This window comes from Gorilla gorilla, chromosome 1 (genome assembly GCF_029281585.2).
Source record: "Gorilla gorilla gorilla isolate KB3781 chromosome 1, NHGRI_mGorGor1-v2.1_pri, whole genome shotgun sequence".
Taxonomy (NCBI): Eukaryota; Metazoa; Chordata; class Mammalia; order Primates; family Hominidae; genus Gorilla; species Gorilla gorilla.
In genome coordinates, this window is record NC_073224.2 from 38,715,899 (window position 1) to 38,740,382 (window position 24,484).

Sequence of the window (24,484 nt, forward strand, 5' to 3'; positions counted from 1 at the left end):
ACAAACAGTTATGTATGAGAGCTTACTGGTTAAAAACCATGGGCTCTGGAACCTGACTGCCTGAGATGGAATCCCAGTTCCACTCTCTACTAAGTGGGTGACCCTGGGCAAGTCACTTAACTCTCTGTGGCTTAATTTCCTCATCTATAAAATAGAGATAACAGTTCTATCAGTGTTAAATGAGTTAATAAAGGTTTCATACAGTAAGTACTCAATAACAGTGATTACATTTTTTTTTAACTCTAAGAAAACTGAATTTAAATGCCAACACTGAAATTAAGTTAATTAGCAAAGGAAAAACATTTTTAAAAACACAAGCTTTATGGTTTAAATACAAGTACATACTTTTTTTTTTTTTTTTTTTTTGAGACAGAGTCTCGTTCTGTTGCCCAGGCTGGAGTGCAATGGCGCGATCTCGGCTCACTGCAAGCTCCGCCTCCCGAATAGCCGGGACTACAGGCGCCCGCCACCACGCCTGACTAATTTTTTGTATTTTTAGTAGAGACAGGGTTTCACCGTGTTAGCCAGGATGGTCTCGATATCCTGACCTCGTGATCCACCCACCTCAGCCTCCCAAAGTGCTGGGATTACAGGCATGAGCCACCGCACCCGGCCAAATACAAGTACATACATTTTAAATAAAATTAAGACAAAGAAAAATGAGAACAAATGTACTTAACGATAAAAAAGAGAGCTAAGAGTATATTATATATGCTTTTATATGATGTCTATATAGTAAAAAATTATGCATTTTCCTTCTAAACATGTAAGAATTTTTTTAAAGGTACCATGTCGAACCCATTAAACTAGAAACTAAGCCAAGCACTGTGGTTCAGTAATCCCAGCACTTTGGGAGGTCAAGGCAAACAGATCACTCAAGGCCAAGAGTTGAAGACTAACTTGAGCAACACAGCAAGACTCCATCTCTTAAAAAAAAAAAAAAAGTTTTTAATTAAAAAAAAAGAAACCAATGAGTTGCCGCACACTTCACTAAAGATAAAATTTTAAATCTTAATATACAGACGAAAAAAAGAATGGAAAACTCAGTATTACAGAAGATACATGGCTGAACATGGTGGCTCATGTTTATAATCCTAGCACTTTAGGAGGCTGAGGCGGGCAGATCACGTGAGGTCAGGAGTTCGAGACCAGCCTGGCCAAAATGATGAAACCCCATCTCTACTAAAAACACAAAAACAGCTGGACGCCGTGGCTCACACCTGTAATCCCAGCACTTTGGGAGGCCGAGGCAGGCGGATCACCTGAGGTCAGGAGTTCGAGACCAGCCCGGCCAACATGGTGAAACCCTGTCTCTACTAAAAATACAGAAATTACCTGGGCGTGGTCTCGTGCATCTGTAATTCCAGCTACTTGGGAGGCTGAGGCAGGAGAATCATTTGAACCCGGGAAGCAGAGGTTGCAGTGAGCCAAGACTGCACCACTGCACTCCAGCCTGGGGGACACAGCAAGACTCCATCTCAAAAATAAAAAGAAGAACAAATACAAAAAAATTAGCCAGGCATGGTGACGCACACCTGTAATCCTAGCTACTCAGGAGATTGAAATGGGAGGACTGTTTGAACCCAGGAGGCAGAGGTTGCAGTGAGCCGAGATCGCATGACTGCACACACTCCAGCCTGGGTGAGAAAGAGTGAGACTCCATCTCAGAAAAAAAAAGAAGATACATATAGTAAAGTTTACACCAATGAATCGCACCTCTTGATCTGTCCTTGTGTAATCACCTCCCCCACTGACTTTGGGCTTGACCATATGACTTGTTTTGGCCAAAGAAACATAAGCAAACAGGATGCAAGCTGAGGTCTGGTAAGAGCTTTCATACTAGGGCATGTTGTCATGAAGAGGCTGCTACTGTTAAGTGAGTGATGAGGCAGAGGGATGGGATAGACACACCAGATGAACCTAAGTGAAGGAAAACACACGAATGAGTCCAGGTAAGAAGAGCTGCCCAGCCAATCCATAGCACATCTGTAGTCTCAGCTACTCAGGAAGCTGAGGTGGGAGGATCACTTGAGCCCAAGAGTTCGAGGTTGCAGTAAGCTATGATTGTACCACTGCACTCCAGCCCGGGTAACAGCTTTACTAGGCTTTGAGATGCTTTGTTAAACAGCAGTAGATATCGGATACGATGTATGTACATGCACTATGAAGAGTGAATATCCTCATTATTATAAATCATTAGAAGAAAAACTACACATCTCATTGGGAAAACAGAAAAGCACATGAACAGACATCCACACAAAAATAAAGCTGTCCAATAAACAAATAAAGAGACCCTACAGGTAATCAAAGAAATACAAATTAAACCAATGAGGTAACACCTTTTGCCTATCACATTGGCAAAGATTAAAAGACCGATAATGGCCTAAGCTGGCCAGAATGTGGGGTAACTAGAAATCTCATCTACTCTTGCTTATCTGGTAATGTGGTATCAAAAACTGATACAACTCCCTTTAGTCATTTTGTTTATTATTCACTCAAATACTTATGCATACTCACAGAGGCCTGTGCTGGGAACTTGGAATGCAGAGCCAGGTCACGCAAGACCTTAATAATTTTGGTTTTATGACAAATTTGGGTTTTAGTCTAAGATGCCGCTGAAGGCTTTACATGGGAAATAACAATATCTGATTTCCACTTTAAGAGTATTCTGAGTGATGCATGAAGAACAGGGGACACGAATGGAAATGAGGAAACACTAATAGTTCAGGTAAGAGATAACAGTGGCCTGGACTTGAGGCAGTGAGATGGACAGAAGCAAGTGAAGGTGACCTGGTAGGACAATGATAGACTGGATACAGAAAAGTAAAGAAACAAAAAAAAAAAAAAACAGCACTACTTCTTGATTTTACTTCTAGGAATGTATCCTAAAACAGTATCAGATATGTACACAAAGACATATGACCAAAGATGTTCACAGCAGTGTTTTTTATAATAACAAAAATAATGGAACAAATCTAAAAGTCCATCTTTAAGATTTAAGTAGACAAAGTCATCCATCCAAAGCAATGGAATATTATGCAGTCACTTAAAGTTATGTAGCTATATAGTTAGGAACAAGAATTACTGGCTGGACACAGCAGCTCATGCCTGTAATCCGAGTGCTTTGGGAGGCTGAAGTGGGAGGATGACTTGAGGCCAGGAGTTCAAGACCAGCCTGGGCAACATAGCGAGACCTTGTCTCTACACAAAAATCTTAACAATTAGAGGGTGTGGTGGCGTACATCTGTAGTTTCAGCTACTCAGGAGGCTGAGATGGGAGGATCGCTTGAGCCCAGGAGTTCGAGGCTGCAGTAAGCTATGATTGCACCACTGCACTCCAGCCTGGGTGACAGTTTAAGACCCTATTTAAAAAATAAAAATAATAAAATGTAAAAAGTATAGATATTATATATATGGAAAGGGACAAGCTACAAAATACACAATACAAATATAGTATAATTCCATTTTTAAATAGTATAATCTTACTTTTATATATAATCATATGTACACGCACAATGATGGCTGCAAATGCACTACAAAAAGTTTAGAAATCTACACATTAAAATATTAAAATACTAGATGGCTTGGATTTAACATTTCACAAATAAATGTTTTATACTTTCCATGCCTTCTAAAATCTGTTCAAAATCTGTACTACTTTACAATGGAAGGAAAAAAGTAATTTAAAAAAATACTGACCAGACACATGGACAACAGTAATTGATTTATTTTTCTAAAAATACTGCAAAGACCACAATTAAGTAGACTGTAAGTAAAAGTTTTAAATGAAAACTTAAGATACATAAATCTTAAATTGTTAAAAACTGAACGGTCACAATTTTGCTTGCAATATCAGTCTAACATGAGAATTCGGGGGAGGAGGAGAAAGACTGCAGAACAAAGCAGATATTCAAATAACCAGTATTTAATAATTATTAAGACTGCATAAAAAGATCCCTTCACTGAACTGTAAAAGGAGCAATTTGGACTCCCTTGAGATTTCACCTCAAGAGCTATTCATTTTATTTTACTTAAGTTCTTGGTTCTTTATAAAGTTCCCCCCCCCCGCCAAGTTGCAAATATAACAGATACCAAAAAGGAAAGAAGACTGAGGACCTCTAAGGCACAGTTAAAGGTAGAATACATCATCAGATGTATTCTTACCAAGACCAGATGTTCTATAAGGCCTTTACCACTGGAAAAGGGCTCAGTTTATTTAAAAATATCATGATTACCTCATTCCCCAAAGACAAAACTTTTGGTATTTAAGACTACTGTAAACAAACCCCAGAAAATCACCACCCAGATTTAAGTTTTCTGAAGATTCTGATGGATTTGCTTCATCACATTTTACTGGCGACTTTAGTCATCCTTACTTACAACAGGCCTACCAAAGAGATGGCTGGCTGTCTCCTTAGCACGAAGATACAGCTCCAAAATTTGTTCAGGCCTTTCAAAGCCACCACTACCAAGGTTTCCACCTCAGCACTCCCACATGCTTGTTTCCCTACAGAGAAATGTCCAGTGGTTCTATCTTCAATCTCTCTTCTTTAAATAGCATGAAGATGTCAATTTAAAATATTAATCCAAAGTAATAAAAATGTCAGAAACAACTCACGTAAAAAGCAAATGAGATCTTCTGGTGTTATTATATAGATCTGTCTATTCTGGACATTTCATATAAATGGAATCATGGCATATATCGCCTTTTGTGTCTGGCTTATTTCACTTAGCATAATGCTTCCATCTACACTGTGGCATATATCAGAATTCCATTCCTTTTGATGGCCAAATATTATTCTGTTGTATGGACATACCACATTTTGATGATCTATTCATGAAATGAGACACATCTGGGTTATTTCTGCTTTTTGGCTATTATGAATAACGATACTATAGACATTTGTGTACAAGTTTTTCTGTGGACAAATGTTTTCATTTCTAGGAAAGGAATTGCTGGGTCATACGATAACTCTATGTTTAACTTTTGAGGAACTGCCAAACTGTTTTCTAAAGCAGCTGCACCATTTTACATGGTTTTTCACATTCTTAACATAAACTTAAGAGATGTCAGACTTTCATAGAAGTGGGGGATTTACTCTTATCAAGCTCATTTTGTGTGCCAAGTGTTATGCCAGAATTTTATTTAATTTTCCCAACAACTCTATAATTCACAAAGTATATTCGATCCCAAAAAATGTTTATAACCCACTCAAAAATAAATTATTTAGTAAATGTCAAACTAGAGTCAAACCCAGAGTTAACTTCAAAGCCTGTCCTCTTTACCCTACACCATTCAATCTCTACACTTAGATATACATACATTGCCTCATACCCAAAGTAGTCTTTGGAAAAGTTGCCTGTTAATAAAACTTACTTTAATCATTGTAAAATAGAAGGTTCCCAGTGTAAAGATATTTCTAGAAAATTTAACGGATATCTTGTATAAATCAATCAACCCCCCTAATTTATCTTCTTTAGTAAACAATTTCTGGTTACTTAAAATAAAACTTATCTAAAGTTCACCTAAACATTAAACAAATTATTTTCTTCCAAAGTTATACGCACTGACAAAAAAAAAAAATGTAGTTATCTTCTGCTATAGACTGAACTGTGCTCCCCTAAAATTTATATGTTAATACCCTAACCCTCAATGTGACTCTATTTGGAAAAAGGGCTTTTAGGAGGTAACTAATGTTAAATTAAGTTATAAGCACAGGGCCCTAATTCAATAGGATTAATGGCCTTATGAAATGAGGAGGAGAGAGAAATCTCCCCTCATCTCCCCGACCCCAGGATTCCCATACCCACCCTACCATGTGAGGACACAGAGAGAAGAATATCTTCTGCAAGCCAAGAAGAGAACCCTCACCAAAACCCATCCACACTGGCAACCTGATCTGACTTCCAGCCTCCAGAACCTTAAAATAAATGTCTAGGCCGGGCGCTGTGGCTCCCACCTGTAATCCCAGGAGGTCAGGAGATCGAGACCATCCTGGCTAACACGGTGAAACCCCATCTCTACTAAAAAATTCAAAAAAATTAGCCAGGCGTGGTGGCAGGCGCCTGTGGTCCCAGCTGCTCAGGAGGCTGAGGCAGGAGAATGGTGTGAACCCGGGAGGCAGAGCTTGCAGTAACCCGAGATCGAGCCACTGCACTGCAGCCTGGGCAACACAGTGAGACTGTCTCAAAAAAATTAATAAATAAAAATAAAAAATAATTTTCTGTTGTTTAAGCCACCCGGTCTATGGTATTTTGTTATGGCAGCCCACACTGATACTTCAAGAGTATCATACACTACCCAGTGATTGGTATTTGAAGCACTGATAAGAATCAAAACAAAGCAGGGCTGGGCGCGGTGACTCACGCCTATAATCCCAGCACTTTGGGAGGCTGAGGTGGGCGCATCACGAGGTCAGGAGATCGAGACCATCCTGGCTAACATGGTGAAACCCCATCTCTACTAAAAATACAAAAAATTAGCTGGGCGTGGTGGCACGCGCCTGTAGTCTCAGCTACTCAGGAGGCTGAGGCTGGAGAAATGCTTGAACCCGGGAGGCAGAAGCTGCAGTGAGTGGAGATCATGGCACTGCACTCCAGCCTGGGCAAGAGTGAGACTCCATCTCAAAAAACAAAAAAAGAATCAAAACAAAGCAAGCACTAAATGGGGTAAAAATAAATTAAACCAATAGAGATGCATATGCTTGTTACTTGAAAATGTTTTACACGTTCTTTGGTCAAAGAGACTTAAAAACAGATTGATGGCCCTTTCAGTAATTCAGAAGTTAATCATAAAGTCAAGTAAACATGGTATCCCCCAAAGGGCTTAGAATTTAGACAATCCTGACACTTGTAGCCACTTCCGAGCTCTGTGTTAGAATAAGAAATAAATTCTGGCCAGGTGAGTTCAAAACCTGCCTGGTCCACATAGCAAGACCCCATCTCTACAAAATAAAAATTAAATTAAAATTTAAAAAAGAACAAAAGAAAACCAAATTCTACACCTATTCCTGGAGTCAGGATGTGAGTTTTTGCTTGCTTAATTAAATTATGTTATTAACATTTAGTATCCACCAAATACTACACTACACCCTACAATATCCAGTAGAGCTTCTAGAACACTACAGGTATTCCAAAAATGGGGTTGTTAGTGAACAGATTCTACAAAAGAGCAACGCAGTCAAAGTCAAACACTTACACAGGCCACCCACTATTTGCCAAGTATTTTGCTAGTACCATGAATATAAAAATGCTAGTATTTTGCTAGTACCATGAATATAAAAATCCTCTTCAAGGAACTTACAATGAAGAGGGACAAAAAGAACCACATAATTATAAGACAGAATAAATGCAATAGCAAAAAAACATGTAAAGTGCACTGGAACACACAGGAATAGTGGGGGACAAGGGGGTTGGGGGAGCATGTTAGGGGCAAGTCAAGGACTATATCCCAGGTCTGACAAGGAGTCCCCTTCTTGTTTCTAGTCATGAAAATTTCGTAAACCCTTATCTGAAGAAGCATCCACTGAAGTACAGCCTCAGCTCATATTCTCTAACTTTTACTTCCACTCAATTCCATTCATCAATTTCAAACAAGAAGGAGAAAAAAGAGGAAAAGACAACTTTAAGTTGGCACAAGTAGGGTTTAAATACCCTTTTACTCCCCTACAACCATATAAAAATTGAAATCACATTTTTTCAAATCTTTCTTACACTCATGATAAAGACTAGATGTTTTACAAGTTATACAATCACCTGTTTTAAGCCTTCTGTAAGATAAATCACCAAAACCTATTCAGTATGTAATTTCTTCTATACCAGCCAAATGGTGCCTCCATAGTTATTTTGCTTAATCCAACTGGGCCAACAAGGTATCCAACACCTTGAATACTGAATAAACTTCAGTGAATTTTCTCTATTAATCCACACTCTTATTCAAGATTTATTCACTTAGTAAATTCCTACAATACTGACATTCAAAAAATGAAGATTTGGCTCTTGCTCCTAAAATAAACCTCTGTGGGAAAGTCACACATCCAACAGCTACGAGTATAAATGAAGACCCATGGGAACAAAGAGACTACTGTTTGTATCCTTTCATGGATATCTCACTTGACACTTCACAAAACAATCCTGTGAAATATAAGATTATCTCTTTTTTTTTTTTTTTTTACCAGTTTACTCAATTAACAGGTCAGCATACAAAACCTGGATCTTCTGACCCTTGATTGTACCACACTCTGAAATGTATATAAAATTTATGATTACCACAAATGAAGATACTTCAAAGACCCTAAGGAAGGAAACACACAAGAAGGAAACAGCTTCCTCACCTATAAAATAATAAAAATGTGGTCTTTTTGACATCCTTGAGCTAAATAAGCTCGCAAGGTGGAGCCCACTGCCCAGAAGTTTTACCCAAATAGTCTAACATAGAAATAGGCCTGGAAACAGGAGGAGTAACATAAATTTAAGGCTTACCAGTGTATAAAGTACCTTCTATTATCATTTGATCCTCACTACTCAGTTAAGAATTATCTCTATTTTTACATATTTTTTAAAAAGGCATCAGTGAAATAATGTGATTACTTCAAGGTCACGCAGCTAGTAAATGGCTTGGACAAATCCTCATAACCCTACTATACCTTTTTATATGAGAAAGTCAGAGTAGCTAGTGGAAGCCTGGACTATTTTAATACGGATCCAAGAATGTAAATACAAAATCTTCTGAGCTCTCCTTAGCCACTAGGCTACATGCAACTATTTTAGATCAGACAAGCTCCTCTTTCAGTTAAAAAAAAAAAAAAAAATCTTAAGTAACAAACCAACTAATTTTAAAAATGCAATTAAAAGGCACACACTGTATGTACATGCATACAAACGCATTCACATACATACACGCACACTTTAATCACAAAGCATCTTACACTTTTGAAACATTGCATAAATGAAAAACAAGAATAGAACTAAACAGACAGGACACTAAAAGTACCAGCTTTTTGGTCTCAACCTTTCCACTGTCCTGTGTAAGTAATATGCTTTTTCATTTTTTAAATATTCATCTTTAAGCAAAATATTAACAAGTAAATCTATATACTGCATTTTACTCAAACGCCTATGACCGTTTCAGGAACATAAACTATTATTCAGTTCTCTTCTGTATAAGATTATACACAGTGATCATGCTATTCCTAAAATTAAAGTCATCTGACAGATACCACTAATAGTTATACCGTAATATATTCATCATATCCTCTGTTCAGGATTCTGACCGACTTAATTGGAAATTCCTGTTCAGGCATTCCTATTTCTGGATGGCCTTTGAAACATCAGAACTACCTCTTAATATAACCAAAAAGGACTCAACTTAAAAGACTAACATTAATGTCCCACAGGACTTGAAAGCATAAAGACTAAGCATATATTAATATAACCTGAAAAGCACCTCCTAAGCACCAAAATATCCCAAAGAATATTCCAAAGACTTTTGCAAGCAGCACAAGAACGTTTTATCCCATACCAATCTCACTTTTACAGGTATCTAAGCAAATCTAAGTACTACCTAACCACCTGCCAAATAATCCAGTTCCTTCCAAAGTGAAAAGCTGACCCTCTTTCCTGCTCTTATTCAAAATTAGCCTACGAAGAATTACTGTAGACTGCTTAAATAAACTTTTCAGACCTGTGTACCAAGTTCTATATTTACGTTACTGGAAAACATCAGCGTGGTTCCTCTCTCTCTACACTTCATAAGGAACAGAGCAAGAAAAGAGCTTGAAAAACAGAAGTTACTTTTTATTAGAAAAGGAATTTTCAAGTGAAGACATAATTTACCTGTGACAGACTGACATCTATACATGACAGTGATTAAACTTCACTGAATACCCAAAACGGTAACTTTTTTTTAGTTCACAATCTTTGAATTAGGCAACTATTCCTGTTTTTATTTAAAAATAACCCACTTTTGGCCAGGCACCGTGGCTCACGCCTGTAATCCCAGCACTTTGGGAGGCCGAAGCTGGTGGATCACGAGGTCCGGAGATGGAGACCATCCTGGCTAACATGGTGAAACCCCGTCTCTACTAAAAATACAAAAAATTAGCCGGGCGTGGTGATACGCGCCTGTAATCCCAGCTACTTGGGAGGCTGAGGCAGGAGAATCGCTTGAACCCAGGAGGCGGAGGTGGCAGTGAGCCGAGATCGCGCCACTGCACTCCAGGCTGGGCAAGAGAGCAAGACTGCATCTTTAAAAAAAAAAAAACTTTCCCTGTTTTATATTTCTCAATGTTAAGATAAGTTTACCCAAAGTTTGAAACAACTGATAACTTCTGGTCTGCAAGATCCCTACGGCATTAGATCCCTAAAACAGAAACCAACAACATATAATATTACAAGATATAACAGTATGTATATTATAGTTCCTGAGTTTTCAAGGACATCAGTAACTTGATTAAAAAAAAAAAAAGTCATGCTCAAACATATGACTCAAAGTTTTCAAGCCATATTTTACAAAGATTGTTTTTTGGTTTGTATGCTATAATTACTATTTAAACTCATTGCTTATATTTGAAAATAACTTGTGTGAAATCATCAAGGGAAAAGGGGTCAGTCGCCTAGAGACACCACATTAAACTCACTCTTTAAGGCCATCATAAATACAGGTAACTTGGAATCAGAGAAAAAAATTCAAATTCACAGTAAGCCTAAGTAAAAATTCAACAAAGATATATCACAATATATATATAAAAGCAAAATGGAAACGTTTAACCTTGATAGAAAAAAAAAATGAAAAGCAAAGTTTAAAATGGAAACTACCGAAATTGAGAAAGAATTCCAATGACATGACATTTTCTTGCCAAAGCGAAGGAATTTGTAGATTATATCATTCAAATCTCATTGTATTACATTATAAAGGTCTTAGCAACGGTTGGCCATTAATCTTTAACACAAAGGAGATTCAAATCCAAATGAACTGTAAGACTATCTCTTCCAGGAGAGAGAAATGGAGTAATTTACTTTATCCACAATTGTTTAACCCAAAAGGAAGGCCTTTAAGGATGATAACGCAGAATGGATCAGCCTTCAGTCTACCAAGTCCCATTTCTCACGAAGTCTTGCACCAATCCGAAAAGAGAAGGTTATGGACACAAAACAGGTTTAGGAAAGGCTGGAAAAAAAATCTCCAATGAATGACACACCACATCACGGTTTATTCTCCTACACAATTTGAGAAACAATAAAGAAAAATATCACACCATATGTTTCATCGTATCAATTAAAAAAATATTTTACGACAGTACATTCAATTCTCTTCTTCGGGGCCGCAAAAATAATTTAGCTCCTGTTTTATTGATTACAGAGCAAAGGGAAAAAGCAGCTGCTGCAATGCAACACAGGCTGCTACAGAGAAAGGGGAGAAAAGGCTTTTCCAAACAGATCCCTTCCCCGCCCCCGCTTACACACCCCTACCAACTTACTTATCCCAGTCTTTTACTGCCCCCACCACGTGAACCTAATCAATTCTTTCCCTTCCCCCACCATCGTGAAATTTCACCTTTCACAGCTCCTTCACCTACCCCTACCAGAGGCACTTTATTACCCGCAGAGATTTCAGACCTTTCAAACTTTTCTTCCTTTTTTAATTAAACACGAGAGTTCGGAGGCAAAAGTGCATGAAATTTTTACATATATACGAAAAAATACCTGTTTCCCAGCAACACGCACGCTTCGATTCTCGAACCCCTCCCCATCTCCCGGGTTTCGCTTGCAAAGGCTTGGGGGAGGGAGCCAGGCGCAAATTAAATTTAGGAAGGGAAATCCTGGGTGAAAGAAGAGCATTTGAGGAAAAATGAGAGAAAGATGAAGCGAGACCCCCAAACCACACGGGTTGGGGAGGTTTCCAAGAAAGAAAGAGAAATTGGAAGGGACAAAAGGGGGAGGGGGGAGGAACAGACCGGAGACCAGGGGAGACGCGCCGGGCCGGGAGAGGGAAGGCGGGGTCCGAGGAGAACGGGGGTCGCGGCTCCCGCGGCACAATGGCCCGCCCGGCCCCCGCCCCGCGCGCCCCTCACCTCATGGTGCCGGCGGCGCAGAGGCTTCCCCACCAGCCGGGAGACGCAGAAGGCGCCGAGCCGAGGGGGGTCTCTCCTCCAGGGGTGGGGAGCAGCTCGGAGACGGGAGACAAGTGTCCGGCTCCTCCTTCGGCGGCCAGGGGGCTACACCATCTCCTCGCACAAAGCCGAGGCGCCGGCCGGGAGTGTGGGAGAAGAGGGCGAGAGAAAGGCTGGGGAGGGGGCGGAGAGGCCGAGGCGCGGAGCTGGTCCCCAGGCGGCCGCCGCCTCCCACCTCCTCGTGGTCCTGCTCCTCCTCCCGGAGCTTCCTCGGCCGCCCTCGGAGGGGTGCCCGCCGGGGCCGCGCGCCCGGCCGCCGCTCCACAGGCCCGCGCTCGCCGCGCCGCCGCCGAGGCCGTGTGCAACCGGCAGCTGCTGCAGCCGCGGGAGGAGAGTCGGGATCGCCGCGAGGAGCCCGGGAGGAGGCGGGGCGCGCGGCGGAGGAACACGCAGGCGCCGCCCTCCTCCCCTCCTTCCCCCGGGGGCGAGGGGGCGGTGCGGGGGGAGGGGAGGAAAGGGGAGGCGGGGGGCCGGGCGCGCTCCCCCGCGCCGGCGGCCGGGCCCCCGCCGGACTGCGGAGAGCGAGGCTGGGAGAGAGCGAGCGCGACGGCGGCGGCGGCGGCGGCGGAGAGAGGCTCTTTGTTGCCTCCCTACCCCGCCCCCTGCACCCCCCTGGGATTCGGGCGGGCCACCACCCCCCCCTCCCGCCCAACACCTCCCGCCAGTTGTCGGCAGGGGTTCCTCGCCCGGGGTTCCTCGCCCGTGGTTGTCCTTGACCGTCGTCCCCCTCCCCGTCGCCTCCCGCTCCCCAGAGGCTTGGGGAGCTCCGAGGCCTCCCCCACGGCCGCGGTGCGGAGACCGAGGCGCCGAGACCTCCTGGGCGCCAGACCCGTAGGCACCGGCGTGGGGAGCTTGGACGCGTGACTGGGCACAGGGCCGGGCCAGGAGACTCCGGGTCGGCTCGCGGCCGGGTGCCCTCGCGCGGGGCGAGTGCTCAGCCCGCCCTGTTGCGGTCTCAGGACGGGGATGAGGGAATCGGGGGGCATCCCGGTCAGCCCAACTGCCCGCCCTCGCCGCGGCTGCACCCAGCGATTCCTGCGGAGTTGAGGAGGGGCATATAAATGGAAAATATGGTCATCATTGTTCCCTTCGCTCCTTTTCTTCCCGAGGAATCCCAGCGTGCTGCGCCGATGGAACGAGTTGATGTGCACACTAGGTATAAGGATGACTTCATCCCCAAACGAACGCAGCCGACTCTCGGGGAAACGCAGTCGCCGGGAGACGCGCGCGGAACAGTGTGTCGCCGCAAGAGTGGAAGAAGAGAAACGCAGCCAGTGGAGCCGCTTTCCAGCGTCATTAGCAAAGAGGGAATCCCGGGCAGGGGGCGGGGAGAGAGAGGAACTAATGATAATTTTAAATTTTTCGTCATTCCCAATGGTCTTGAAGTCACCTCCCTTAAAAAGTAGATATAAAATACTGGCGAGGCAATTTCATTTCAAGTCAAGTCGGGGAGGAGGGCATCCAGGAAGCCAGAATTGATCATTGTTGAAGGTTTTGTTTTCGGTTTTTTTTTTTAATCTAAAAACAAATCCAATAATAAAATTTTTAACTGTACGAATTACGGCCTCCTTTTAGTCCGGAAGACAGGGATGTACTTTCTGTATAAAAGGTGAGGAGGATAGAAAAGGGTTGTTGCTACAGGGATCCATCCTATTGCTGAAGGATCTCATCCAAAATGGAGGACCTACCATGACTCCAGGAATCCATTCAAAAGTTTTGGTGTTTTGTTTTAAGATGCAGGTACCATTCAAAAGATAGTTAGGAAGGTTGGGATAATGTACACTTCCAAATGAAAAGACAAGTTATAGTGATCCGTGGTCAATGCCTGATTTGTCTATAATTGAACTGTGTAGCCCATTTTTAACCATAAAAAAAGCTTCCTGGTTTCAGCCGGGTGCGGTGGCTCACGCCTGTCATCCCAGCACTTCGGGAGGCTGAGGCAGACGAATCATCTGAGGTCAGGAGTTCCAGACCAGCCTGGCCAACATGGCGAAACCCTGTCTCTACTAAAAATAAAAAATAAAAAGCCGGGTGTGGTGGTGCACGCCTGTAATCCCAGCTACTGGGGAGGCTGAGTCAAGAGAATCGCTTGAACCTGGGAAGAGGAGGTTGTAGTGAGCTCAGATCACACCACTGCACTCCAGCCTAGGTGACAGAGCGAGACTCCATCTAAAAAATAAATAAATAAATAAATAAAAAATAAAAAAAATTCCTGGTTTCAGAGCTCAATACCGAGTTATTTTCTTTTTGGAACCGGCAGCCTTAGACCAACAGCCCTATAGAAACAGTGACCCGGAGCTATGGCAGAGGATCAAGGTGGCCTCAGGTAGTAGAAAGCATGATGCCTCTGCCTTAAACATGGTGTACTTGAAGAACGCTAATTTCCACCCACATCTCTAATTATAGCTTACCATTACAGAGGGCATTTTATTCAAGGATCTCCAACCACTGGAGAGAAAACAAACTTGCCAGTCAAATGTCCTAGTTGCCATATTGCAAGTAGAGACAGGGAAACATAGAGCTCAAGTAACTGGATCAATTAGTGCAACAAGCATGATTAAAAATCATAGCTACCAACTATGAGGGTCATTGTCTTACGTAAGTTTCTCCCTGTAGTTTGAAACACATACCTCAAGTATTTGAACATGTGCTATGGAGACTTTTTTCTTGGAAAAATTAAGACATATTGAACCATCTTGGAAAAGTATTAATAAAACATATTCGACCACAAAGAAGTCACACCAATTTGCCTTAGTCCATTCATAGCAATACAGTAAATCCGACAGAGCTTATGTTTCAGGGAAAACTCTTACAAAGGGCCAAAAGGGGTGGAGAGAGTGCTGTAATGACTCAAGCTATCTCCTGCCAGACACAAGAAACAAGGATAAAAATTCCTTACAGATGACTCCATAACCTACTTCTCATTTGTGAAAGTTAATCCATCCTGCGCTAAATAAGTGATATATCACATCATCTTTATTCTAACAGCAAATGTTCCAATGGTATGGGCACCAAATTAAGCAATCCAAGTGGAAAATGCTGTTCTTATTTTCTATGTTTATTAAAAATGTACCAGCCAAGAATTTTGGCTGCCTACAACCATTTCCATCCTTTTGGATGGCAGCCTGCCAGCTCACAAGTTGGTCATAGCATTCATTGCCTTTTGGATTTAGATATTGCAATGGGTGGCCTGACCCCCAAAGGTCATTCTGTGGAAGGGCAATTTGTTGGCTGTGACAAAATGTTATTGCTTCTTGTTCATATTTGGTTTAACATTCAAAGAGGGCAAAGCGATACTTGAGGTAGGAAGTCACCGACTAATTCTGGTCACAAAGGAAATGCTGTGGAATGTTTTACCATATAGAATAAAAGAATTTTAGAGATGGAAGGAATCTTTGGTCCAGCCCACTCATTTTTCAGAAAAGAAATGTGAGACCCAGAGAGGTTAAGTAACTTGCCCACAACTTAAACTCAGGATTTCCAATTCTTGGTCCATTGTTCCTTCGACTATATCAAACTACCTTCTTATGGGATGAGAGTGCACTAAGGCAATAAAAATTAAAGTTGATTCTCTTCTCATAAACTCTGCTTAAAAATTAGGTCTGGGCCTGGCATGATGGCTCAGGTTTGTAAACCCAGCACTTTGGGAGACTGAGGCAGGCGGATCACTAGGTCAGGAGTTTGAGACCAGCCTGGCCAACATGGTGAAACCCCATCTCATTTAAAATACAAAAAATTAGCCAGGTGTGGTGGCTGGTGTCTGTAATCCCAGCTACTCGGGAGGCTGAGGCAGGAGAATCACTTGAACCCGGGAGGCAGAGGTTGCAGTGAGCCGAGATTGTGCCACTGTACTCCAGCCTGGGAGACAGAGCGAGACTCCGTCTCAAAGAAGAAAAATATGAGCCAGGTATCGTAGCACACCCCTGTGGTCTCAGCTGCTCAGGAGGCTGAGGCAAGAAGATTGTTTGAGCCCAGGGATTCGAGGCTGCAGTGAGCTATGATCCGGCCACTGCACTCCAGCCTGAGAGACAGAACCTGTCTCTAAACAATTAAAATTAAAAACTAAAAATTAGCTGAGATTGTGTTGGCTTGGCTGAACAGTGGAAATCATTTGAACTCTTCTCTCATAAGGGTTGCTGGCCCAAGGCCCAATGGCTGGCCCATCATGTAGGCACCCAGGTATTTAAAAGGTGAATGAATAAATGAGTGAATGACTTCTCTAATTAAAAACTATTCATCAAAAGAAATATACTCTGTTGTTAACATCAAGTATATAGACCTCAACTGTCTCTCAGATAAACTTTTACCCATGCTTTATTTTTTTTTCGACCGACTCTTGCTCTGTTGCCCAGGCTGGAGTGCAGTGGTGAGAGCCCTGCTCACTGCAGCCTCCTCCCAGGTTCGAGCGGTTCTCCTGCCGAAGCCTCCCCAGTAGCTGGGATTACAGGCACCCGCCACCACACCCAGCTAATTTTCATATTTTTAGTAGAGACAGGTTTTAACATGTTGGCCAGGCGGGTCTCGAACGCCTCACCTCAGGTGATCTACCTGCTACGGCCTCCCAAAGTGCTGGAATTACAGGCGTGGGCCACCGCGCCCAGCCACCCCTGCTTAATATCACAGTAGGAGGCCTGCTCCAAGCCCTAGGTGTACAGTACAGAGCCATCACATTGGCCTATACATTTGTTAGCAGTGTGTACTCAGAAAAGGAAATAAAATTTGCTTCTGTTGAAGATGAGTTTGCTGCAGGAGTGTTGTCAGTCTGGCTCTGAGGGTTCACTTGGAACATGCCTTGTTTAAATTCATCTGATAGCATCAGTGTAGGCTTGTCCTCCATTTATGGGCATGAGGAGGATGCGTGACTAATGCTACTCAGCAGTTAGGAAATCAGTGCTAAGGATTGTAGGCACGGTCTCCCCCATCACCCAAAAAAAAGGCTCTCCCTCGAAAAATTAAGTTACTTTACAGATGGGTAAGGAAGAGAAGGTAGTTTGGAGTGAACTTGATTGTACACTTTCTGCCTATACCTAACAGTATTTTGTTTTCTTTTGTGGCAGTTAGTTCACAGTGTAATTTTTGTTTGTGTCCCCAAGAATGGAAAAAAAAAAATAACGTAGAACATGATATTCCGGTAGGATTCAAGATATTTTTATTTCTCATCTTTCAGCTTTAGCTGCCCATATATAATGTCAGCTCTAAAATATTATCAGGAGACACAGACATTAGAGGAAACTATTTGCCTCTCTGCCTTTTGCATTTTTCTTCCATTTGTCATTTTTCTCCCTTCCAAATTAGGATTTATTCAGTTAATTTCATTTCATCTTCCCCAGAGTCTCTTTCTTTTCTTAGCTCTACAGTGTTTAGATTTGGCAGAAGATTCCCATAGCCTGAATGGTTTTGGAGTAACATTAGTCTATAGAGGCCATATTCTATAAAATGCAATGCGTTTTTTTCCCACAAAATTCAGCTATGGCCACCATTTAAAGAATATGGCAGGTGGTCCCCATATCTAGATATCAATCAAATTATAGTGCTCTAGAAATTGGATTGAAAATAAGTGTCGAGCCCGGTGCAGTGGCTCATGCTTGTAATCTTGGCCCTTTGGAAGGCTGAGGCAGGAGGATCACTTGAGCCCAGGAGTTCGAGACCAGGCTGGGCAATATAGTGAGACCCCATCTCTCTAAAAAATAAAATTCTAGCTAGGCATGGTGGCATGCACCTGTAGACCCAACTACATAGGAAGCTGAGGGTGGAGGATGGCTTGAGCCAGGAGGTTGAGGCTGCAGTGAGCCATAATCACACCACTGCACTCCAGCCTGGGTGACAGAGCAAGACCCTGTCCCAAAAAATAAAAAGAAAATAGAAAAGAACCATCGCCATCCGGGCGCGGTGGCTCACACTTGTAATCCCAGCACTTTAGGAGGCCGAGGCAGTCAGACCACCTAAGGACGGGAGTTCGAGACCTGCCTGATCAACATGGAGAAACCCTGTCTCTACTAAAAATACAAAAATATTAGCTGGGAGTGGTGGCGCATGCCTGTAATCCCAGCTACTTGGGAGGCTGAGGCAGGAGAATCGCTTGAACCTGGGAGGCAGAGGTTACGGTGAGCTGAGGCCGCGCCATTGCATTCCAGCCTGGGCAACAAGAGCAAAAGTTCGTCAAGAAAGAAAGAAAGGAAGGAAGAAGGAGAGAGAGAGAGAGAGGGGGAGGGAGAGAGAGAGAGAGAGAGAGAGAAAGAGAAAGAAAGAAAGAAAGAAAGAAAGAAAGAAAGAAAGAAAGAAAGAAAGAAAGAAAGAGAGAAGAAAAGAAAGAAAGAAAGAGAAACGATCATCATAATCTAATTCTGAACTCTTAGCTCCTATTTTATAAAATCTAGCTGGTAGCTAGGAAAAAAAAAAGATTGGTACCCTCTTTCTCGCATTGAAGTGATTTATTGTAATAAAACTAGAATACCACTCAATTTTCACAGACAATACGATCAGGTGACAACTGACCTTAGAGTATTTCCTCAAAGGAGATCAGAAAAAAATGTTATTAAATAAAAGATTATTTTCTGGCTAATTACAGTACAGAAGAAAGATATTACCACTAGGATGTATCCTAAACAAGCTGTCTAAAATTAATTCACAGGCCGGGTGCGGTGGCTCACACCTGTAATCCCAGCACTTTGAGAGGCTGAGGTGGGCAGATCACAAGGTCAGGAGATTGAGACCATCCTGGCCAATGTGGTGAAACCCCATCTCTATTAAGAATACAAAAATTAGCTGAGCATGGTGGTGTACGCCTGTAGTCCCAGCTACTCGGGAAGCTGAGGCAGGAGAATCGCTTAAACCTGGGAGGGGGAGGTTGCAGTGAGCCGAGATCGTGCCATTGCACTCCAGCCTGGGCAACAGAGTGAGACTCTGCCTCAAAAAAAAAAAAAAAAAATTAATTCACACTGCTTAACACCACACTTTTATCCCACCTTTCAGGTAAGTTTCAAAGCTCATTAAAAATCTCAATTGTCTTTCTCTTTGAAACGGTTGCTAAGCATGGTGACCTGGCCAAATTCTACTTTGAGAAATTATCTTCCAATGTTCATTTTCTTGGGTTTAATGTCCAAATTCAGCCTCTAGTCAAGTCTTTCTAAAATTGAAAGGCAGGAAATAATCAGATAAATAATGTCATTATGTGTCATTAGTTATAATACTTTCATTTGGCCTCCAAACATTCTAATACCCTTAACTCACTTATCATGAGTACCAACTTTTAATGAAGTAAAATGTTGATATTGTACTCATTTTGTATATGAAGCTGTTGGGTTCTTTGATCAAAGTAGCCAGTGATTGAATACTCTATTTGGTAGCAAATGAATTGAACTGCAAATCAATAATTAAAGCCATTGAGGGAAAAATTTAAATTTAGCCTCTTATTTCAGGCCCCTCTCTGTGGGAATACCTACCTTAGATGGAGTCTGACACAAACAAGCTTTATATTTAAGAAAAATAATGTTATAGCTTTGCGCAGTGGCAGTATCGTAGCCAATGAGGTTTATCCGAGGCGCGATTATTGCTAATTGAAAAATAATGTTATTTGAGTGGCAGGAATGTAAGAGATGAATGTAGCTAAGTGATTGGTTGACCAATAGTCGTATTTACTCACCTGCTAGGCACTTACTTATATTAACTCCATTAATCTTCACAATATTCCTATGAAGTGGGTATCATTATAGTCATGCCTGCTATACAACTCTTGAAAGTGAGGCACAGAAAGGTTAAGAGACTTGCCCAAAGTCACACAGCTAGTAAATGAGAAGGCCAGAAAGGCCAGTTTCATAGCCCACACTCTTAACCTCTGCACCACAGGATCTCTTCTATTTCACTTTACTTCCTCTGATTAAAAAAAGAAAAGAAAAAAAAACCTCAAGGCCCACTTAGGAAATGGAAGGTAAAAATAAAACAAACAAAATACTCTCAATTCCTTAACTTCCTCATTCTGCCACTAGAAACTACAGAGATATCCTATCTGGTAAATCATGACACTTCTATCTCCCAAGCAATAAATAAGGCCTTCCCTTAGGCACAGATTTGATTCCTAGTGCTTAGGCTTGTGGCTTTGTGCACTGTAGGGGCTCAATAAATGAGTTAAATGAGCCTCCAAATTACAACTCCAAATTAATGTTAGGACTTCATTTCCAGAACAGTAATGCTACTAGAGAAGTAGCCAGCAGCCATTCATTCACTCACCACTCCTTCAACTTTGATATTTCAGGCATACTAGTGGAGGTTTTATAAAGCTTATAGGGGTAGAGTTACTTAAACCAACTCAGTAAACGAAAAACTCATAGAAATGCTAACAGTTTTTGTTGAACACAGGGTGATAAACAAAATAAAGCCAAGCCTGTGCGTGCGTGTGTGTGTGTGTGTGTTGTCTCTTGTGTTTTTGTATTTTTTAAAAAAATAACTGCCTATATTTAATGTATACAATTTGCTGAGTTTGGATATATGCATATACCTGTAAGCCAATGTTTTTGTTTTTGTTTTTTTGGGGTTTTTTTTGAGACGGAGTCTCGCTCTGTTGCCCAGGCTGGAGTGCAGTGGCGCGATCTCGGGTCACTGCAAGCTCTGCCTCCCGCGTTCACGCCATTCTCCTGCCTCAGCCTCCCGAGCAGCTGGGACTACAGGCGCCCGCCACCACGCCCGGCTAATTTTTTGTATTTTTAGTAAAGACGGGTTTTCACCATGTTAGCCAGGATGATCTCAATCTCCTGACCTCGTGATCCACTCACCTCGGCCTCCCAAAGTGCTGGGATTACAGGCGTGAGCCACCGCGCCCGGCGCCAGTGTGTTTTTAAAGGTGTTCTGAGAATGTCTAGCATTCTTTTTATTAACGTTCTAATTAGATTCAGAGAGTAGCTAAGGGATACTGTACCCCAAAAGTAACCTGATGCTATATTTAGCTTTGGTTGTCTGCAAAGCAATTTGCCATAAAAGTCTTACTCTAGGATGAGATGTACCAAAATCTTTGACAATAACTCATCTATTTCTTCATTTATATTCTTGTGAAAAACTTTTTTTTAGGACTTGCTCATTTAAAAGTTATCACCAATGAGGGTGCTTATATTTCAGGGAAAGGCCCTGAATAGAAAACCACTATCCTAGCTTCCCATTCAGGTTTTCTTGTCTAACTCAGGTGGCATTTTATATCTGTCAACATCTCATAATTAGTCTTTAAATAGCTCCTGTTTTGTGCGTTTTTTTGTAATGTTCACTGAGCAACTCATTGTACTTGATTTTATTCAGTGTCTCTCACTTGCAAATAATATTTCCTTTCAAAAGTTCACAGTCTGGTCTTTTCCTTCTTATTTTTCACTTTATTTTCTCTCCTCCTACTAGTGAGATGGTGATTCTTGATTTGCTCTATTTGAGTTATTTATATCTTCCGGCCTCTGTTTAATATCAAGTCTGGCTTGGCATTCTTTTCCTACTGAATGATGCCCAAATTAAGTTAAGAAGCAATTCCTAAGAAAGCTGGCCTGTGATTCTTCATGGTCTTCTGGTATCCCAAGCACTGGACAGTCTGTTTAATTTTGAAAGTTGATGTAACTAGCTAAGTTAATAGTTTATGTCAGGTTTGATTCAAGAGTTGCTTTCCAGAATAACTCTGTTCCAAAACTAGATGAGGAGATAGAATAGGGAAGGAAGAATTAAAGCAATCTAGGTAGAGGTGGCTCACACCTGTAATCCCAGCACTTTGGGAGGCTAAGGCGGGCAATTGCTTGAGTCCAAGAGTTCAAGACCAGCCTGGGCAACATTGAAAAACCTTGCCTCTACCAAAAATACAAAAATTAGCCGGGCTTGGTGGTGCATGCCTTGTAGATCCAGCTACTTAGGAGGCTGAGGTGGGAGGATGGCTTGAGCCCAGGAGGCAGAGGTTTCAGTGAGCTGAGATCATGCCACTGCACACCAAGCTGTGCTACAGAGCCAGATCGTGTCTCAATAAATAAATAAATAAAGTTAGTGAGGCAATTTGCTCTCTTGGTTAAGTTCTATTCATTTGGCATCAACCAATAGAATATAAGGCCCTTCATGGTAGCAGGTACCTGTTATCCCAGCTACTCAGGAGGCTGAGGCAGAAGAATCGCTTGAATCCGGGAGGCAGAGGTTGCAGTAAGCCGAGATGGGCTGCTGCACTCCAGCCTGGGCGACAGAGCTAGACTCTGTCTCGGAAAAAAAAAAAAAAAAAAAAAAAAGACTATAAGGCCCTTAACTGGCTCTCAGTGATGGGGCTCCAAGAGAGAACAGTCAGTGGAGTATAATAACAAGGGGTCCTGATGCCAACTTAACTACTCCCACCATTACCATCACCCCCATCAAAGAAAAAGAGCTTTTATGCTTTTACCTTCTATCTGGTCTTTTTGTTAGGATTCTGGTTGCTGGTGATAGAAATCCAATTCAAAGTAGCTTAATGTTACTGTATATTTTCAGTATGCTCTTCCAGCTAGCTAGATCCAGGGGCTCAAACAATGGCATCCTCTCCATCTCTTAGTTCTGCCTATCTTTGCCTTTCTTTGTGTTTTGACCTATTTTCTCCTCCTATATATAGTCCCAACTTCACTTTCTACCAGTACTGTGATCCCAAAGCTGGACAATCTGTCCAAGTAGCAAGGTCTCTCTGATTGGACCAGGAGTCACATGTACATCCTGAACCACTGGCTGCAACCAGGGTGAAGAGGTTCTCTTATTGGCCAGAACCAAATCATGGGCCCACCCTTGGTCAGGAAGACAGCTCTCTTACTGCAAGGGGTGGGACATAAAATAGTATATTGGGAAACCAAATCCAAAACTACTCAAAGAGCCTCCGGCTAGGGAGCGTGGGTTTAACTAAACAAGAACAACATTCTTGAGTGGGGTAGGAGGCATGGGTGAGGGAATGATTTTTCTTTGGTGGTGGGAGTCAATTTACAAAGAACAGATACCTGGCCGGGCCAGGTGGCTCACGCCTGTGTAATCCCAACTCTTTGGGAGGCCAAGGCGGGCAGATCTCCTGAGGTCAGGAGTTCGAGACCAGCCTGACCAACATGGTGAAATGCCGTCTCTATTAAAAATACTAAAATTAGCCGGGTGTGGTGGCACATGCCTATAGTCCCAGCTACTCGGAAGGCTGAGGCAGGAGAATCACCTGAACCCGGGAGATGAAAGTTGCAGTGAGCAGAGATCGCACCACTGCACTCCAGCCTGGGAGACAGAGCAAGACTCTGTCTCAAAAAACAAACAGACTGGGCATGGTGGCTCACGCTTGTAATCCCAGCATTTTGGGAGGCTGAGGAGGGCGGATCACACGGTCAGGAGATGGAGACCATCCCATACTGTCTAACATGGTGAAACCCCATCTCTACTAAAAATACAAAAAAATTAGCTGGCTGTGGTGGTGGGCACCTGTAGTCTCAACTACTTGGGAAGCTGAGGCAGGAAAATCACTTGAACCCGGGAGGTGGAGATTGCAGTGGCCTGAGATCACGCCACTGCACTCCAGCCTGGGCGACAGAGCGAGACTCTGTCTCAAAAACAAACAAACAAACCCAGAAAGCAGAAACCTCTGAGGGTAATATTTCCACAGGTTCAAACACAGCCATAGGTGCTTCCACAGATGCCCTGGGCTCTTTTGAAGTTAAGCTTGTGCCAACAGCCTGCTCACCTCAACAGAATGATAGACCAGAGTAATAGAGGGTGCAGCACCACTAAGTCCCTGGATCTCCCTCATTTTCTTCCTTCCTTTATCCTTCCCTCCTTCTTAACTGTGGCAGATTTTTTACAAAAATTGTCACAATCATTACGCTGTCAATATCCATGCTTTTGGTTGGCCTCTCCCTCACTAACCCTGAGCTTGGCCCTGTGGCTTGCTTTGGACAGTGGTACAATAGCAAATGTGACACAAGCAGAGACTTGTAAAGGGCTTTTTGCATCAGGGCCCACCCTTTCTTGCTGCTCTCTGGAAACCTATGATGGCCATGTGAAGAAGCCTGGACGGGTTTATTGAAGAATGAGAGACTTCATGGAGTAGAATCAAGTTGCTCAAGCTGAGGCCCTGGACCAGTAGCCTGCCAACTGAAAGACTGTGCATGAGACTGTTCTAGACCATCCAGCCCCAGGTGAGCTCATCTAGACCAAAATAACTGCCCAGTCAACACATTGTTTTAAGGCCACTAAAGTTGTGGAGTAGTTTGTTTTACAATAAAAGCTAACTGATAGACCCATTCTCTTCTTCAACAACTTCCCATAAGTCCTTGAATAGAGCAATGGCTCCTGCACTGAGAGAAGTATTTGTGGTTGAA

The 24,484-nt window shown here is 42.5% G+C and overlaps 2 protein-coding genes, 1 long non-coding RNA gene and 1 pseudogene across 22 annotated transcripts in view; 3 read left to right on the top strand and 1 right to left on the bottom strand.

Annotated features, from left to right (window-relative positions):
- Positions 1–12,205, bottom strand: part of ENAH (ENAH actin regulator) — a 159,570-nt gene extending 147,365 nt beyond the window's left edge. For 14 of the 20 annotated variants that reach the window (XM_055372062.2, XM_055372045.2, XM_055372042.2 and 11 more), the window contains exon 1: positions 12,072–12,205. In XM_055372062.2, the coding sequence (XP_055228037.1) occupies positions 12,072–12,076 (5 nt within the window). In that variant the 5' untranslated portion in view covers positions 12,077–12,205. Of the gene's footprint in view, positions 1–1,335; positions 1,499–11,703; positions 11,820–12,071 lie in introns of those variants that run through there. The other 6 variants (XM_019031089.4, XM_063708410.1, XM_055371999.2 and 3 more) reach the window with 4 other exon arrangements.
- Positions 1–24,484, top strand: part of LOC115931439 (uncharacterized) — a 113,495-nt gene that overhangs the window by 7,367 nt on the left and 81,644 nt on the right. The gene's annotated exons all lie outside the window — the stretch shown is intronic.
- On the top strand, positions 12,021–13,724 carry LOC129528925 (collagen alpha-1(I) chain-like). The gene is made up of 2 exons (XM_055372076.2): positions 12,021–13,001; positions 13,280–13,724. Exons 1-2 carry the CDS (start codon positions 12,036–12,038, stop codon positions 13,574–13,576), a joined length of 1,263 nt encoding a protein of 420 aa, XP_055228051.1. The 5' UTR covers positions 12,021–12,035; the 3' UTR covers positions 13,577–13,724.
- On the top strand, positions 19,666–19,747 carry LOC115932080 (uncharacterized; annotated as a pseudogene).

Coding starts and splice junctions, on each gene's coding strand:
- LOC129528925 (XM_055372076.2), top strand. CDS start 12,036: ATGGCCCGCCCGGCCCCCGCCCCGCGCGCCCCTCACCTCATGGTGCCG. Junction 13,002..13,279: donor ACCTCCTGGGCGCCAGACCC/GTAGGCACCGGC, acceptor TTTCTTCCCGAG/GAATCCCAGCGTGCTGCGCC.